Source organism: Chlamydomonas reinhardtii, chromosome 6, assembly GCF_000002595.2.
Source record: "Chlamydomonas reinhardtii strain CC-503 cw92 mt+ chromosome 6, whole genome shotgun sequence".
Classification (NCBI taxonomy): Eukaryota; Viridiplantae; Chlorophyta; class Chlorophyceae; order Chlamydomonadales; family Chlamydomonadaceae; genus Chlamydomonas; species Chlamydomonas reinhardtii.
Genome location: NC_057009.1, coordinates 1,239,467 through 1,253,426, shown reverse-complemented (window position 1 = coordinate 1,253,426; position 13,960 = coordinate 1,239,467). Strand labels below are relative to the sequence as shown.

At 62.3% G+C, this 13,960-nt stretch overlaps 3 protein-coding genes across 3 annotated transcripts; 2 read left to right on the top strand and 1 right to left on the bottom strand.

Moving 5' to 3' along the window:
• Window position 1: 1 nt before the first annotated feature.
• On the bottom strand, window positions 2–6,054 carry CHLRE_06g257950v5 (uncharacterized protein). Its single transcript, XM_043062735.1, has 11 exons — window positions 5,694–6,054; window positions 5,471–5,548; window positions 5,076–5,162; window positions 4,317–4,474; window positions 3,741–3,894; window positions 3,206–3,349; window positions 2,853–3,007; window positions 2,396–2,525; window positions 2,144–2,206; window positions 1,817–1,878; window positions 2–1,581 (listed from the first exon to the last, which is right to left on the bottom strand). Exons 1-11 carry the CDS (start codon window positions 5,823–5,825, stop codon window positions 1,431–1,433), a joined length of 1,314 nt encoding a protein of 437 aa, XP_042923441.1. The 5' UTR covers window positions 5,826–6,054; the 3' UTR covers window positions 2–1,430.
• A 650-nt stretch (window positions 6,055–6,704) lies between these two features.
• On the top strand, window positions 6,705–10,160 carry CHLRE_06g257900v5 (uncharacterized protein). Its single transcript, XM_043062734.1, has 8 exons — window positions 6,705–6,937; window positions 7,045–7,116; window positions 7,259–7,518; window positions 7,758–7,866; window positions 8,080–8,234; window positions 8,549–8,647; window positions 8,808–8,936; window positions 9,098–10,160. Exons 1-8 carry the CDS (start codon window positions 6,835–6,837, stop codon window positions 9,485–9,487), a joined length of 1,317 nt encoding a protein of 438 aa, XP_042923440.1. The 5' UTR covers window positions 6,705–6,834; the 3' UTR covers window positions 9,488–10,160.
• A 55-nt stretch (window positions 10,161–10,215) lies between these two features.
• Window positions 10,216–13,956, top strand: CHLRE_06g257850v5 (uncharacterized protein). Its single transcript, XM_001696305.2, has 9 exons — window positions 10,216–10,486; window positions 10,546–10,700; window positions 10,779–10,887; window positions 10,960–11,063; window positions 11,248–11,352; window positions 11,714–11,897; window positions 12,277–12,445; window positions 12,815–12,914; window positions 13,118–13,956. Exons 1-9 carry the CDS (start codon window positions 10,417–10,419, stop codon window positions 13,244–13,246), a joined length of 1,125 nt encoding a protein of 374 aa, XP_001696357.2. The 5' UTR covers window positions 10,216–10,416; the 3' UTR covers window positions 13,247–13,956.
• The last annotated feature ends 4 nt before the right edge of the window (window positions 13,957–13,960 follow it).

Here is a 13,960-nt window from a genome sequence, read left to right as displayed (position 1 = left end):
GTTCTTGCGATCACCATTGCAATGCACCAGAAGTGTGGTCTCCAGCAAGGTTGGGACTCTGTGTAACGCAATACCTCCTGACTCCTGGCTTACACCTCGGCGCCCTGACGTCACCCGATCCACCTCGGCTGTTCAGCACACACATGGCAGCCTTATGGCAGCATGTCGGCTGAACCCTCGCGCATGGCCGCCCCCAACAGCCCCCATCTCACACACACCACAAAACACGCTAGACTTACAGCGAAAGCCCCATTGGCCTTACATGCTGCTTATTGTTGACTGACCACAGACGCGCTCGTTCACACATGCCACATATACGGTACGCCAGACGGTACAGCGTAAGCCCCGTATGCGCATGTGAAATGTCAAATCCAAGTTCAGGACACCTCGGCACGTCGTCAACTGCAGTCGCGACATGCGCACACAAGGGCACAGGGATGACGCCAACACACCGCCAGCCTCGACAGCACGTGCGGTCCGCTCTCACCCTCGATATTGGCTCCAACTGCCGGCGCCTCGCCGACTTGCTCCACAGCTGGTACAGTAGAACACACGGCCTGACTTGCCGGTGTTCTCCATAGCATCAACGGCGGTGGCTCCACCGGCACCAAGCCGACCTGCTGCTCCCCCGCCGTAACTACGCATGCAACACATTCATTGCGTAACATTAACATGGTAATCAGTTAACACGTCATGTCAGCAGTCAGAACACACAACTGGCATTGAAACCGAGCGCAGACCAGCCTTTCCCTGCTGCGCGCATTGCGTCCCTTCCTAATCCTGGGGATATCGCCACACATGTCAGTTCTCCATGTCAAGCCACACAGTGCTTCATTCCACTTGCAAGTGCCCCTCCCCCTACGCCAGCAGATCGGCCGTTTCACCTCATCGCTGCTTCCCAGCCTGTCATGGCCCTGTCATGCCTGTGTCAAGTGCAGCAGAACACACGACCCTGACATGACCCACTTCGTGCCACCAAAAAGCCAATCCTTGCGCCCGCATTGCGCCCGCACTGAGTGCGCTCGCAAGCATGTGGCCCAGCCATGTCGCCCGCCTTATGTGCGAGACACATATACAGCCACCAGTGTCCTGGCCGTGACAGGTAAACGAAGGTGACTTAGATTCATGAATCCTGCCTGCCCCCAGCTAGCTCTGGCACGAATGAGCAGCCTCCTTGGATGCCAATACTCTGGTACGTTAAGCGTTGCTTCTATCCCGCTCCCCAGCCCGCCGCTCCAGCAATTTTACTGCTTGCCGGTTGCAGTCCGGCACGTGCGCATGCGCCTGCTGCTTATTGCGACAGTCCGCGGGCGTACCTTGGGTACCCGCCACACAAATTCATCTACGGCTCGCTCCAGATGCCAGCATTCCACTGCAGCTAGCTGCTATCGCGGACGCCCTAGCTCTCGCTGTTAGCCGCCGGCTGGGTTTCAGAGCTTGCCGCTGGTGACGGCGTGCATGGCCTCGGCCAGGCGGCCCACGTTCTTGGTGTTGACGCCGGCCATGGAGATGCGGCCGTTGCGGGTCATGTAGATGTGGTGCTGGGCGGCCAGCGCGTCAACCATCTCGGGGCTCATGCCGCTGCGGTGTGAGAGAGCGTGTGTATGTGCGCGTGTGTGGTGTGCGTTTGTGTGTGAGGTGAGAGGGTTGTGGACGGAGGGATGCAGTGCGTAGGTAAGCTATACCGGCAATACGTGTCCACCTGCTGCCTCCCAGCCCTTGACGACGCCCCGATACCTACTCCTGCTCCTGTTCCCACCCTGCCCGCCTCCTAGTCCCCGGCCTCCGCGCCCTGCCGCGCCCCGCCTCCCCCCACCTGTATGCGAACATGCCGATCTGGTCGGTGATGTGGCCCCAGGGCAGCGGGCTGCCGGCCTCCTGCGGGGTGGGGAGGCGGAGGGAGGGTGGTAAACACCAGCCCAAACTAAACCAAACCAAGAGGGAGGGAGGAGGAGCGAGAGCGCCGACAGAGAGTGGCCGATAAGGTTAGGTACTGAGGCGGTAGGGGTACCGTAGCCATGGTGGCGAGCGGCCGTGCCGTGGGCCTGTGGGCGGGGCGGCAGGTGCCTGTGTGCAATGGCACGCTCGGGCCATGGGTGTGCAGCCCCTAGCCCCCTGCCCCAGCATCCCCTCCCCCACTTGCCTCCAGGCGCTTGCGCAGCAGCGAGCGCATGGAGATGATGCGGTCCGCCATGCCCTTGACCTCCTGCAAAGGGGGGAGGGTAGGGAGGAGGAGGGCAGGGAGGAGGGGGGCAGGGAGGAGAGTGGCTGAGAGCGTTGAAGATGGCAGCGCCGGGTATGGGCGGCAGGGCGCCATGGCGGTGAGGAGGCGCGGCTGTAAGGAGCAAGCGCAGACCCCCCGCCCACTCCTGCCCCCTCCCGGCGCCGCCCCTACCTTGAACCAGAGCTGCTTGAGGTCGTTGTCCTGCAGGATCTTGGTGACCAGCAGCGCGCCGTGCAGGGGCGGGTTGGAGTACATGGGCCGCGCAATGGCCTTGAGCTGGCTCTCCACGGCGGAGGCGTCGCTGCGGGGGGAGGGCGGAGGGAGGAGGCATGCGGGGGGTTGCAAGGGGTGGTGGGTTCCCTTTCCAACACATCCAATGGACACTCATGCCCGAACGTGCCCTCGTTCTGTCGCTTCCACCCTTGCCATCCGTCCGTCCCGCCTGCCAATCGCCGGATGCTCGCCTTCTTCCTCTTTTCCCTTACCCAGTGCCGTCCAGCGCACATACTTGAAATTGTGCGGTTTCAGCACCCCCCTCTTGGGATTGGGAAAAAGTAACCCCCTCTTCCCCTTCCCGTCCCCCTCCTTCCCTCCCTCCCTCCTCCTTCCCTCCCTCCCTCCCACCCACCGCTTGTTGTCGCACACCACGGACAGGCAGCCCACGCGCTGGCCGTACAGCCCCATGTTCTTGGCGTACGACTGCGACACGGCCAGCCGGTGGCCGTCGGCCAGGAAGATGCGGATGGAGGCGGCGTCGCGGTCGCAGTCGCCGCTGGCAAAGCCCTGTGCGCGTGCGGGTGTGTGTTTGCGTTTGTGTGTCAGGCAAGCACGACAAAGGGAATGGATTGATACCGTGCGTTTCCTCGTGAGACACACAAGGCCACCCGCTCCGCCATTTTCTTGGGCTCGAGCATGTACCGTACCCCTCCCCGCCCCCCTTCCCAGCCGCCCCCCTCCCCCGGGCTTTCCCCCCAACCCCACCTGGTAGGCCATGTCAAAGAGTGGGAAGTGGCCGCGCTCCAGCATGGCGCGGGACAGCTGCCGCCACTGCTCGGGCGTGGGGTCCACGCCGGTGGGGTTGTGCGCGCAGGCGTGCAGCAGGAATACGGAGCCGGCGGGGGCGTGCTGTGTGTGTGTGTAGGGGGTGGGCGAGGGGGGCGAGGGGGCGGGGGTGGTTGAAGCATTGGCGTTAGCAAGCGCATGCATGGACAACGCAAGGTGTGCCGCGCCTGACCCGGCGGCCCAGCCCGACTTCCAGTTCGTGCCTCCGCCGTCAGGCACTCCCCGCCCGCTGCCGCCTGGCTCGCTGCCGACTGGCCCGGCCCCGTGTGCGCCGCTGCAGCTATCGCCGCCCTTCCTCCTGCAAAGCATGCCGCCCCAACTGCTGCTGCTGCTGCTGCTGCTGCTGCTGCTGATACTGCTGCCGCTCGTGCCGTGCCTCCTCCTCTCGCAACTGCTACTGTCGCTGCTCCAACCACATCGACTCCCTCCCTCCCTCCCTTCCCTCGCCCCTCACCTTGATGTCCTCCAGGAATCCGTCCATGTCCAGCCCGCGGGTCTCGGCCTTGTAGTAGCGGTACTTGGCGAACTCCACACCGGCGTCGCGCCAGATGTTGAAGTGGTTGGACCAGGTGGGCTCCGGAATGAACACCTTGGTGCCGGGCATGAAGCTGCAGTGGGGGAGGTAGAGGGAGTGGGTGAAATGAGGTTGGCGGGGTGGTTGGTGGGTGGTGGTGGGGTGGTTGGATGGGGAGGTTGGGTGGGGAGGATGGGTGGTGGAGGTGAGGCGACGAGCGGGCGGGAGGCAAGGGAAAACAGGCATTGGGTGGTGGTTATTTGCGGCTCAGCTCGCCCAGCCCAGCCTCGTCCTCTACACACCCCTCCACTTCACGCCGCCATTCCCCTGGCCACTGCCCAATTGCCCATCGCCCCACGCGTCTTACGGAACCCTGACGAACCCTAACGCCCCTCTTCTCTCCCTCTCCCTCCTCTCTCCCTCGCCCCCCCTCCCACCTCCTCCCAACACCTCCTCCCACCACCTCCTCGCCCCTCCTTCTTCTTCCCCCCTTTATCGCCCCTCCTCCTGCCTCACCGCTTCTGGAAGTCCGCGAACAGCCTGCAGGAGCCGGTGCCGGACAGCGACTGCACCGCCGCCACCTGGCCCTCCGCCAGCACCGCCGCGTTGTCGCCGTACGCCAGCTTGACCGACTCGGAGATGAAGTCGCGCAGGCCGCCGATGGGCAGGTACTCCTGAGGGTGGGCGCGGTGGCGAGGGCGGTGGGATGGGTGTGGTGGGGTTGAGGGTGGTTAGACGCAACCGGGGCACAGGCGTTGCCGCTAGTCATCGTGGGGTGTGCGGCCAGTGCCAGCCACGACCGCCAAGCACACGCGCACATATGCTAAAGAGCCTGGTGGCTGGCTATGTCCGCCGCCTGCTTCGTGTCCAACACCTTTCCAACCCAACTCCTTCCCTTCCTCTTTCCACACCCAACTACCCAGCCCGCCGCTGCAGATCCAACACCCCCACACCCCGCATCCCACACCCCACACACCTCAGCAGCCATCCAGCCCCCCCGTACATGATCCAGCGCCCTCCAACTACCAGCCACCCAGTCACCTAGCTCCTCCCTACACACCCACACACCTCACACCCCCTTGCACACCCGCACGCACACACGCACGCGCACGCGCACACGCACACGCACACGCACACGCACACGCACACGCACATGCACACACACACACACACACACACACACACACACACACACACACACACACACACACACACACACACACACACACACACACACACACACACACACACACATACACGCACACACACGCGCACCATGAAGTGGCTGCCCGCCACGCGGCGCTCCGCCTCCCGCACAGCGTCCAGCACCACCGGCTGGCCGTTGTCGTCGCGGTAGGCGCCCTGTGGGGGAGACACACACACATAGAAGTTGAAGCGCCGAGCTGCCCACATGTGTAACTATAGCTGTGCAAGCTGTCTATGCCAGTAAACTAAACCGACGCATGGGCAAACCGCTGCCGGCAGGCAGGCCCTCCTTAGTTGCCACGCTGTGCAACCGCGGCTGCGGAACCGATTGTACCGGCGGGAAGCCCTAGTGTCACGACTTGAGCCTAATCAATACGCGACAATGTCAAGAGCACTCCGGGAGCCGCGGCGGAGCTGCGTAACTCGAAACCGAAAAACGTGATGTTGCGCCAAAGTCTGCTTACCACGCCCAGGTTCATCTTGATGGGGTTGGTGTCGGCCAGGAACTTCTCAGTGATTCCTAGAATGGGGTCCTTTGGCGCCTGCGCTCACAAATCAGCAGGCGCCGCAACGGTCGAGAATTGCGATGCAGCCATCGGAGCGACCCGCTGCCCGAGAATGCGGCCGACAACCTAAACATTGAATTGGGAAGCACATCCACCCCATAATAACTGTCACGAGTCCTACCTGCTCGACATTGCCGAACAGGGTCGTCGTCGCAGCCGAAGCAGGCTGAACAAGAGCGCGCGTCAGAGCAGGCAGCGCATTCAGCACTGGGCGCAGGCCAGCAAGTGCCGGGGCTGAAGCAGAAAGGGCCATGATGGTCAAGGTTCGCGGCGGCTGTTGTCCAGGCAGCAACGACAGAGATGTCGAAAGATGCAAAAGTAATCAGTGTTTTGTGCTGCTCACTTGGGCGATCGATAGTGCGCGCCCAGATGGGGTAATTTCGATTTGGTGTTTGCGATCCGCTGCACACGTGGGTTTAACACTGGCAGCCCCTAGCGTTCCCTGGACCCCCGCCAAGCGACTGTGGATACCGGAACAAATCCTTTGGTCTGTCGCAGTGTTTGTGCAATGGATTTGTAACCAACAACACACCAGTTGCCACCGCCTGGCAACTGCACTGCCTGGCCGCCCCAGCTCCAATCCCAGAGAGGCGTACAGGGTGAGCGCAGATGCGGAGCGTGGGATATTGCAGCAAAAGCCGTTGACCGCTCCAAGTGCGTTTGGGCCGTCAGTCTGGACACAGAGGCTGAGGTTGGCTGGGGCCGGCCCCGGGGCAGTTGGCCCAGCTGCGTGGTTGGGGTGCTTGAATTGCACACTTGAGTCGCGCTAGGATGCATGAGTTGGATGTCTAGGACGTGGACATGGCCGTGCCGTGCACCATTGTTGGTGCGCGTGCACCGAGCCCGATGATGGGAAAATCATGCGTGATGCTAGAAGTACCCCGGCGGGGCCGGGGCAAAACCCCAAACCCAATTGCACACTGTCAGAGGCCCATCATAATGCCGTGCCTCCTCCTCCCGCGACTGCTGCTGTCGGTGCTGCAACCACATCGACTCCCTCCCTCCCCTTGTTGGACCAGGTGGGCTCCGGAATGCCATGCCCTCCCCTCCGCCCTCACCTTGATGCCCATCATTATGATGCAGCAGGGAGCCGTGTATTGCCTTTGACATTGCGTTGCATTGCCTTTGACTACATCAGAACTTCACGTCGTGCCCTCCTAGTCTCAGCCTGCTGCTTTCGATCGACGTTCTCATTGCCAAGCAGGGCCAACGTCGCGTGCTCAACAGCTTTTCACTCGCTGCAACGCAACAATAGTATAGAGATGTTTAGATTACGATTAGCAACGTGTTTGGTTTGGCTGGGATGGATTTGGTCGCTGGCTCCGCCTCCTTTTGTGGACGCTGCAAGCATCACTGTGATAACAGGCAAGTTACTAAAGATTCTGGAGGCGCTAGACGTTAAACGACACGGTGCGACGGTTGGGCAGCACGGACTGGCACCACACTGTACCTGGTGCCCGTCTACCCTGCAGACTCGGTCAGCTCGTTCGCGCTGCCGGACCCAAGCGAGCCCAAGTACATCGTGACATTAGCTGGACCTAAGGGTAAGCTTCATGCGCGGCGAGGGGGCTGGGAAGCTTCTGGCACCAGCTGCACAGGGCTAGCACTGAACATCGATTGCTGTGCTGTACCATTGCGCAAACCGCTTGCCGCTGCTCCTGCACACCCCTTTCCTGCTTGACGCAGGCTCCAACTTAGCAGGCGTAGTGTCTAGTGGCGCCGAGGCATCGGCTGACACCGGCAGCAGCGAGGCGCCGGCGGAGCCGGCCGCGGCAGCCCGCCGTATTACCATGACTGCCGCCAACGGGCGCCGCTACACGTGTAGTCTGCCGCCGGATAGCGCCACCGGCGGTGCAGCCGCCACGGCCCTAGCAGCAGCACAGGCGGTAGCAGCTGCTGAGTCCTCAGTGGCGTCTGGGTCATCAGCAGGGTCCACGGAAGCGCAGGTGCGCGCGGCATGGCACGACTGACGGGTCGGCTCTGGAAATGATAAGGACGGCTTCTTGGGGTTTGACTGAGCAGGAGGCAGGGGCAGAGGAGTGACATTGGAACAGAAACCATCATAGCACCAATCGTGCATTGGTCCAGGAACAACAACGGCGTAGCTAGGATTGCGCAGCAGCGCGTGTGCGTGGACAGCACGACCAAAGCTCCGGCTGACACCAGTCCTGGTGTGCAAACGCAGGCAGCGGCCGTGGACGCATCCACAGCTGGTAGCACGGCGGCTTCTGTGGCCGCGGACACGGGGGCGGCTTATGGGCAAAAGACGCCGCACGAGCTGTTAGAAGCCATGTGTAAGTGGTGCGGGGTTGGGGGTGCACGAGCGTGCAAAGCCCGGCCCATGTCGCTCTTGCTCACGGCCCAAAGAGGCTCGTGGCGGCCCTGTGCCTCGGGGCACCAGGCTTAAGGCCTGCGCTACAGCGAATGGGCATGCTGATAACCTAAGGATCCTTTACACTGCCGTCGCTCACGGCGTCCTGCGTTGCCGCCCGCCCTGCTGCCCGCAGCGGCGCTGTGCCTGTACCGGCAGGAGGGGCTGTGGACGTACGAGATGTGCTACAAGAAGCACGTGCGCCAGTTCCGGCAGGACGCCAGCGGCCGCAATGAGGACTTCAGCTGCGGCAAGTACACGGGCGACGAGGAGCAGAACAGCAGCATCCTGGTGCGTGTGCATATGCGTCGAATGCTGATGTTGGGCTGGTATGAAGGGGGTAGTTCATTCCAACCCCACGTCAACCAGGACAGAACCAGCCCACAGAGCGCGGGGCTGGGCGGCGGGTGGTGTACGCTACGGGTCGGCTGTGCAGATGCGAGCCAGAGCTGTGAGCAAAGAGGGCCGCTCCTGCTCTGCGTTCTGGGCTAAAGGCGGCCGTTCCCGTGCGCATGCGTGCCGTCCTCCCCACTCCCCAGCCCCTTCCCGAACAATCCTGGTGCGTCTGTTGCTCCCGCGCCCCTGGTGCGTGCTCCTGTTCGCAGCTGGACGCCAGCTCCACGGCGGTGCCCATCCGCTACGTGTCGCACGTGTTCTCTGGAGGCGCCAAGTGCACCATGACCGGCGCCGAGCGCACCGCTGAGGTGGGCGCAAGCGGAGGCCGAGGGTGGTGCAGGAGTGGGGAGGGCTGGGCTCAGCCGAGCAGGGCACTCACCGTGCGGGCTCGTAAGCTACTTGGGCAAGTGCCATTTTTGTGACGATATCTCTTTGTCCCGGTCCTGCTCCTGATGCCGCCGCCCGTAGGTGCGGTTCACGTGCCTGCCTGACACCACTGACAACGTGCTCGTGTCCATAAAGGAGTTTCCCACCTGCAACTACGTCTTTGTTGTCACCACGCCTTTCCTGTGCAAGCACCCGCTCTTCAAGCCGGCGGTGAGCTGCCGCGGGTCGCTGCGCTGCTGGTGGCCGTGCGCTGCCTGCTTGCGCCTTCCATTGGATCTCGGATACAAGGCTGACAACCGATGCATGCTGTGCGCTCTGGACTTGTACATTGTATCTGACCTGACATTGCATCATGCAAATGCGCCTTGCAGGCCGATAAGAACGTTGCGATCAAGTGCGAGCCCATCCCCTCGGCAGCTGACGGCGAGGAGGATGCAGCACAGGCACAGGAATCAGACACGGCTGCGGGCGGCCGCTCGGCCACGGACGAAGCTGGCGGGCTGGGCACTGCACCGCCCCCGGCAGCGGCGCCAGCTGCGGCCAGTAGCAGCGACACGAGCAGCACATGCGAGGCCGGCGACGGCACGTGTAGCGCAGGCGGGGACGGCGAGAAAGTCGAGGCGGCCAACAAGGGAGCGGACGCCGTTATTGCGGACGAGGCGGATGGAAGTGGTGCGGAGGACGAGGATGATGACAGTGAAGACACAGGCACCGACGTCGATGCAGCTGAGGATTTTACAGGGCCACCGGTCGCTCTGTAGTGTTATACTTGAGGGGAAAACGTTAAGTACCGGCAGCACGTCAGCCCAGTGCGCATTGGGGCGGTTGAGCGCATGAGCAGAACTGAGCCGGGCTAGGAGGGCCGCAACCACCATCCCAGGCGTCATTGAGGGGCAGGTTCTGGCTTTGGTCCTGACTCAGGAATCAGGCCCGCAGGGATGAGACTTCAAAAGCCAGACTGCGAAGGCTTGGGGCATGGTGGTCACGTGGGTGGTCACTGGTCGGGCGCGGGCAAGGTGGTTAGTGCCCGCAACCCCTCAAGTGACTGCTCTTCCCCTGCACCCGCACGAAGCCTAATCAGGCTACCGCGAGCCTATCATACGACATACGTGCCTTGGGTCGGGTGATGATGTGGGGCGCGGTGTATGGAGGTGGCATCCTGTACGTTTACGTGGGCGCCTCATTGCGCTACGTCGCCGAGCAGGTTTGATTTTGTGGCGTGAGAGCGCCTCACCCCGTTAGCGCTGAGCGCTGTGCCGCAGTAGGGTGAGAGTTACGGGGTAGAATTTCATGCGTGAGACAGTCGGCTCGCTTCCGATGTAGGCGTTAGAGCATTGGGGTAGTCTTTCGGAGGTTTGGGGAGGGCGGGGGAGGGCGGGGGAGAGCGGAGGGGGCTGAGATCCGTGCCGCTGCCATGGGGCCCTCGGGCCAATCAGTCAGTCAACAACCCCTCTCCCTCTCCACCAGTGAGCTTTTGTGCCTCTGCGTTGTTAGAAGGACAACCTTTCGACAAGTAGAGTAGCTTAGAAGTACCGAAAGGAGTAGCCCTGGCGCAGACAGTGGACATTTCTCCTCCCGCGTTGCCCACAAAGTTGGGACACGCGGCGGGCGTTTGAACATGCACACTCAACTGCTGCAACGCCGCGCCGCTGCTGCTTCGCCTGTCGGGACTGTGCCCAAATCAGCGGCGATGTTTTCTCTCTTTAAGTTTGGCAAGAAGCGCTCGAACCAATATGTCGCGGCTTCAGCGCCTGCCCAAAGTGAGTGCCAAGTTGCGCTGTGTGCTGGCGAACTAGGCACTGAGGATGGCGCGTTGCAGGCACCTCCACCGAGCTCATAGAAAAGACCAGCCAGCCCACGGTCGCGTCTGGCAGCATCAGCCACCAGGACCTGTACTCGGGGTCTACGCCTCTGCCTGCTGGCAAGCAGCTCAAGCTGCAGCTGGCCGTTTGTTATCTTCCGCACCCGGAGAAGGTTAGTAGACCTTGCCCTCGCACTAGGCGGGCCCGGATCCTTCGGCGCGCTTCATGGGCATGGATGTGATGCTTGCAGGTGCACTATGGTGGCGAGGATGCGCACTTCATCTCCGACTACGGGGGCGGCATGATGGGCGTGGCCGATGGAGTTGGCGGGTGGCAGGAGTCTGGCGTGAACCCTGCCGGTAAGAGCCGCACGCATTCATATGAAAATGCGCGACCTCGCGCCTGAGGTCCTGGGGCCCTTCGCCTTGCAGACTACTCGCGGACTCTTATGCTGATGTCGCGCGCCTATCTTGAGGGCAACGACATCTTCCAGGAGCAAGCGGCTTCCCGGCATGGTGTGCTCATAGACCCGCGGGTGAGCGGGTTGGAGAGCACAGACGAGATTTTGGGCGCCATGTCGCGAGTAGGGTTGTCCTGGGCGCCGACCCATCGGCCCTCAATACTCAGCTCACGGTATTATTAGTGTGCCGTAAGGCGCCGTTTCCGGCCTCATTCGGCTGACCTTGGCAGCTTCGGTGTTCTCTCCCCGGTGCCGGCAGGGCGCGCTGGAGGCTGCGCACATGAACACCAAGGTGCCCGGCTCGGCCACGGCGTGCGTGATGCAGCTGGACCAGGCCAACGGCGTGCTCGCAGCAGCGAACCTGGTGAGCACTCTCCCTTGCTTGTCTTGGTTATGAAACGTCTGAGCAACCAGGGCCCAATGGCGGAAGCTGGGGGTGTGTCACCACAGGGGCATGGCGTGCCTGCATAACTTTGTTGGGCGTAAGCGCGGCCAGGTCTGTCGCCGAACTCGAATGGATATGGCTCTTGTGGAGGGGCATGAGCTTACCTGGACCAGACTGAAGAGCCCTGGGCGATGGCAGCTCAAGACACGATGCATCCCGGGCGGCACTACTCAGCGCAGAACCGCGCTACGGAGGCGCCCGCAGCAGCAGCACCAGTCCGTACCGTATGTGGATTTTGTAAACTTACGTGCGCTCTTTGTCCTCCGATTTTCCTCTGCAGGGCGACAGCGGCTTCCTGGTGATCCGTGACGGCAAGGAGCTGATCCGCTCCAAGCCGCTGCAGCACTATTTTGACTGCCCGCTGCAGTTCGGCGCGTTCCCGGAGTTTGTGGAGGCGACAGACACGGCAGACATGGCCGACCTGTACAGCATCACGCTGCGGCCCGGGGACGTCATCGTGGCGGGTGAGAGTGAGGGAGACACAGCTGTGCACGGTGTGCATCAGCCTCTGCACAGCCACCCGGGTTTGTGACGGAGCGTTGGCTTCCTGGCAAAAACCAGGATGGTTACGGCCGTTGGCTTGTGCCGTGAGCTGTGGACGTGTTGCAGACAAAGTTCATTCGGGCTGGGTCGCGGTGGGGGGCGTGGTGCCGTACGAGCGGGTGGATGAAGTCCAACCAAGCCGCAAAAAGAGTTAATCATTGTCACGCTTGTCTCAATGGTTATGCCGGGCACTCATGCAATCCAGCTCCACGGGAGTGCACGTACAAACGCCGCGTTGATGAGGGACTGCCGATGACTTTCCGCGGCTTAACCCGTGCATGCTGTAACCCTCTGCCGCAGGCACGGACGGGCTATGGGACAACTGCTACCTCAGTGAGATCATTGCCATGTCACCGCGCTCGCCCGCGGACGCGCAGTCGTCGGCCGACGCCATTGCCGCCACTGCGCGCCGCCACGCCAGCGACACCGAGTTTGCGTCTCCCTACACGCGCGAGGCGCTGTCTCAGGGGTAAGCCGCGCTTGTGTACCTCCTTGTCACCGTGTCAGCGCAGGGTTGGCAGAGCTCGGGTGCGGGCCTGGTTACAGGGCCAGCGGCGGCGGTTGCGGTGAACCTACCTGAAGAGTCCGAACTAGGGAGCGCGCGGCCGGAGTGTCGGGGCGCAACCGCAGCCATGATCACGTTTTGAATCAAGTGCATGGCTGGGCGCGGAGCCTAGATGAGCGCGCGGGGCGTTTGTGTGCGGTGTATTGGGGTAGTGGACGCGACGGCGGGGCGGACGCGACCGCGTCAGTGTCAACAGCTAGCATTCTGCATGACCGAAGCCAAGGCCGTGGCAAGTGGTAAACACACGATGCGTGGCGGATGTCGCACCCGCAGCCTGGACCTGCCCTGGTGGGACAAGCTGCTGGGCATGTCGTTCAAGGGTGGTAAGCTACACCTGAAGCAGCTCACCGGCGGCAAGATGGACGACATCACGGTGAGCGAAGGGTGGGGTCAGGGCCGTGTGGTGCGACTGAGGGTGGTGGTGGCGCGGACAGGTGCCGAAAGCTTCGGCGGGGCGCCGCGAAGTGACGGAAGGTTCAGAGGCCTCAAGCGACATGTTGTTCACCCGTCTTGTGTTATCCAGCTAGTGCCAGCCTATGCATGACCATGACCGCCGAACCTCTTCGCGGTCTGCAGGTCCTGGTGGCGTTCGTGGAGGCGACCGACATCCCCCCGCCTCCAGCTCCTCCCTCGGCGGAGGCGCAGATGGACAGCGGCGCTGCGGACGCCGCGTCGGGTGTGCCGGCCCCGGCTCCTGCCCAGTAAGCAGTTGCGCACTGGCCAGAGTCCAGCATATTACAGTGTGCTCTTCAGCCACCGGCGTGGCTGCGCTCGGCGCAGCCTGTTGGGCTTAGATGGGCGAACATGATTGAGGTTCCTTTACTTCATGCGCACCTCCTCGCATCTTTGCGCTGAGTGCGCGGCAGTCGCCGGCAACACCCGCCGACTTGGAGTGTTGCGGTGCTCGGAAAGGAGACAACGGGTCGAATGCATGATGAGATGGGCTGTACAGTGGAGCCGAGACGGTAGGTGACTGCGCTTGTCTGAGTGTTAGCTGAATGGTGTCATGAATCTGACGAGTTGATGAGCAGTGTGTCGCGCTTATTTGTTGGAATTGGGGTGGGGTGCACTGCATTGACAAGTGGGCTGATGAGCGCTCCCTCCAGTGCGGGCACTGCAGGGTCGGATGCAATTTGGCGCGGCCGCCAACGGAGGGTGTTGGGCAGCAGTTAACATGATGCTCCGTGGTGTGGGCATGCTGGCCGGACGCCGTTGCTGCCCAGACTTGTGCGCTGTGCTTAGGTCCAAATGCACGACGTTTGTATGTTAATGACGTCGACGTATGCAAGGATACCAAAGGGTTGTCCCGGGTGCTGCGCTAGGGAGCTGAGGAGTGCGGGATAGGGATCGGCGTGAAGTGATGAGCCACGGGGCTGGATCCAAGACTCGCAGAATCCATGTAAGTTCGCAAGCCTTGCT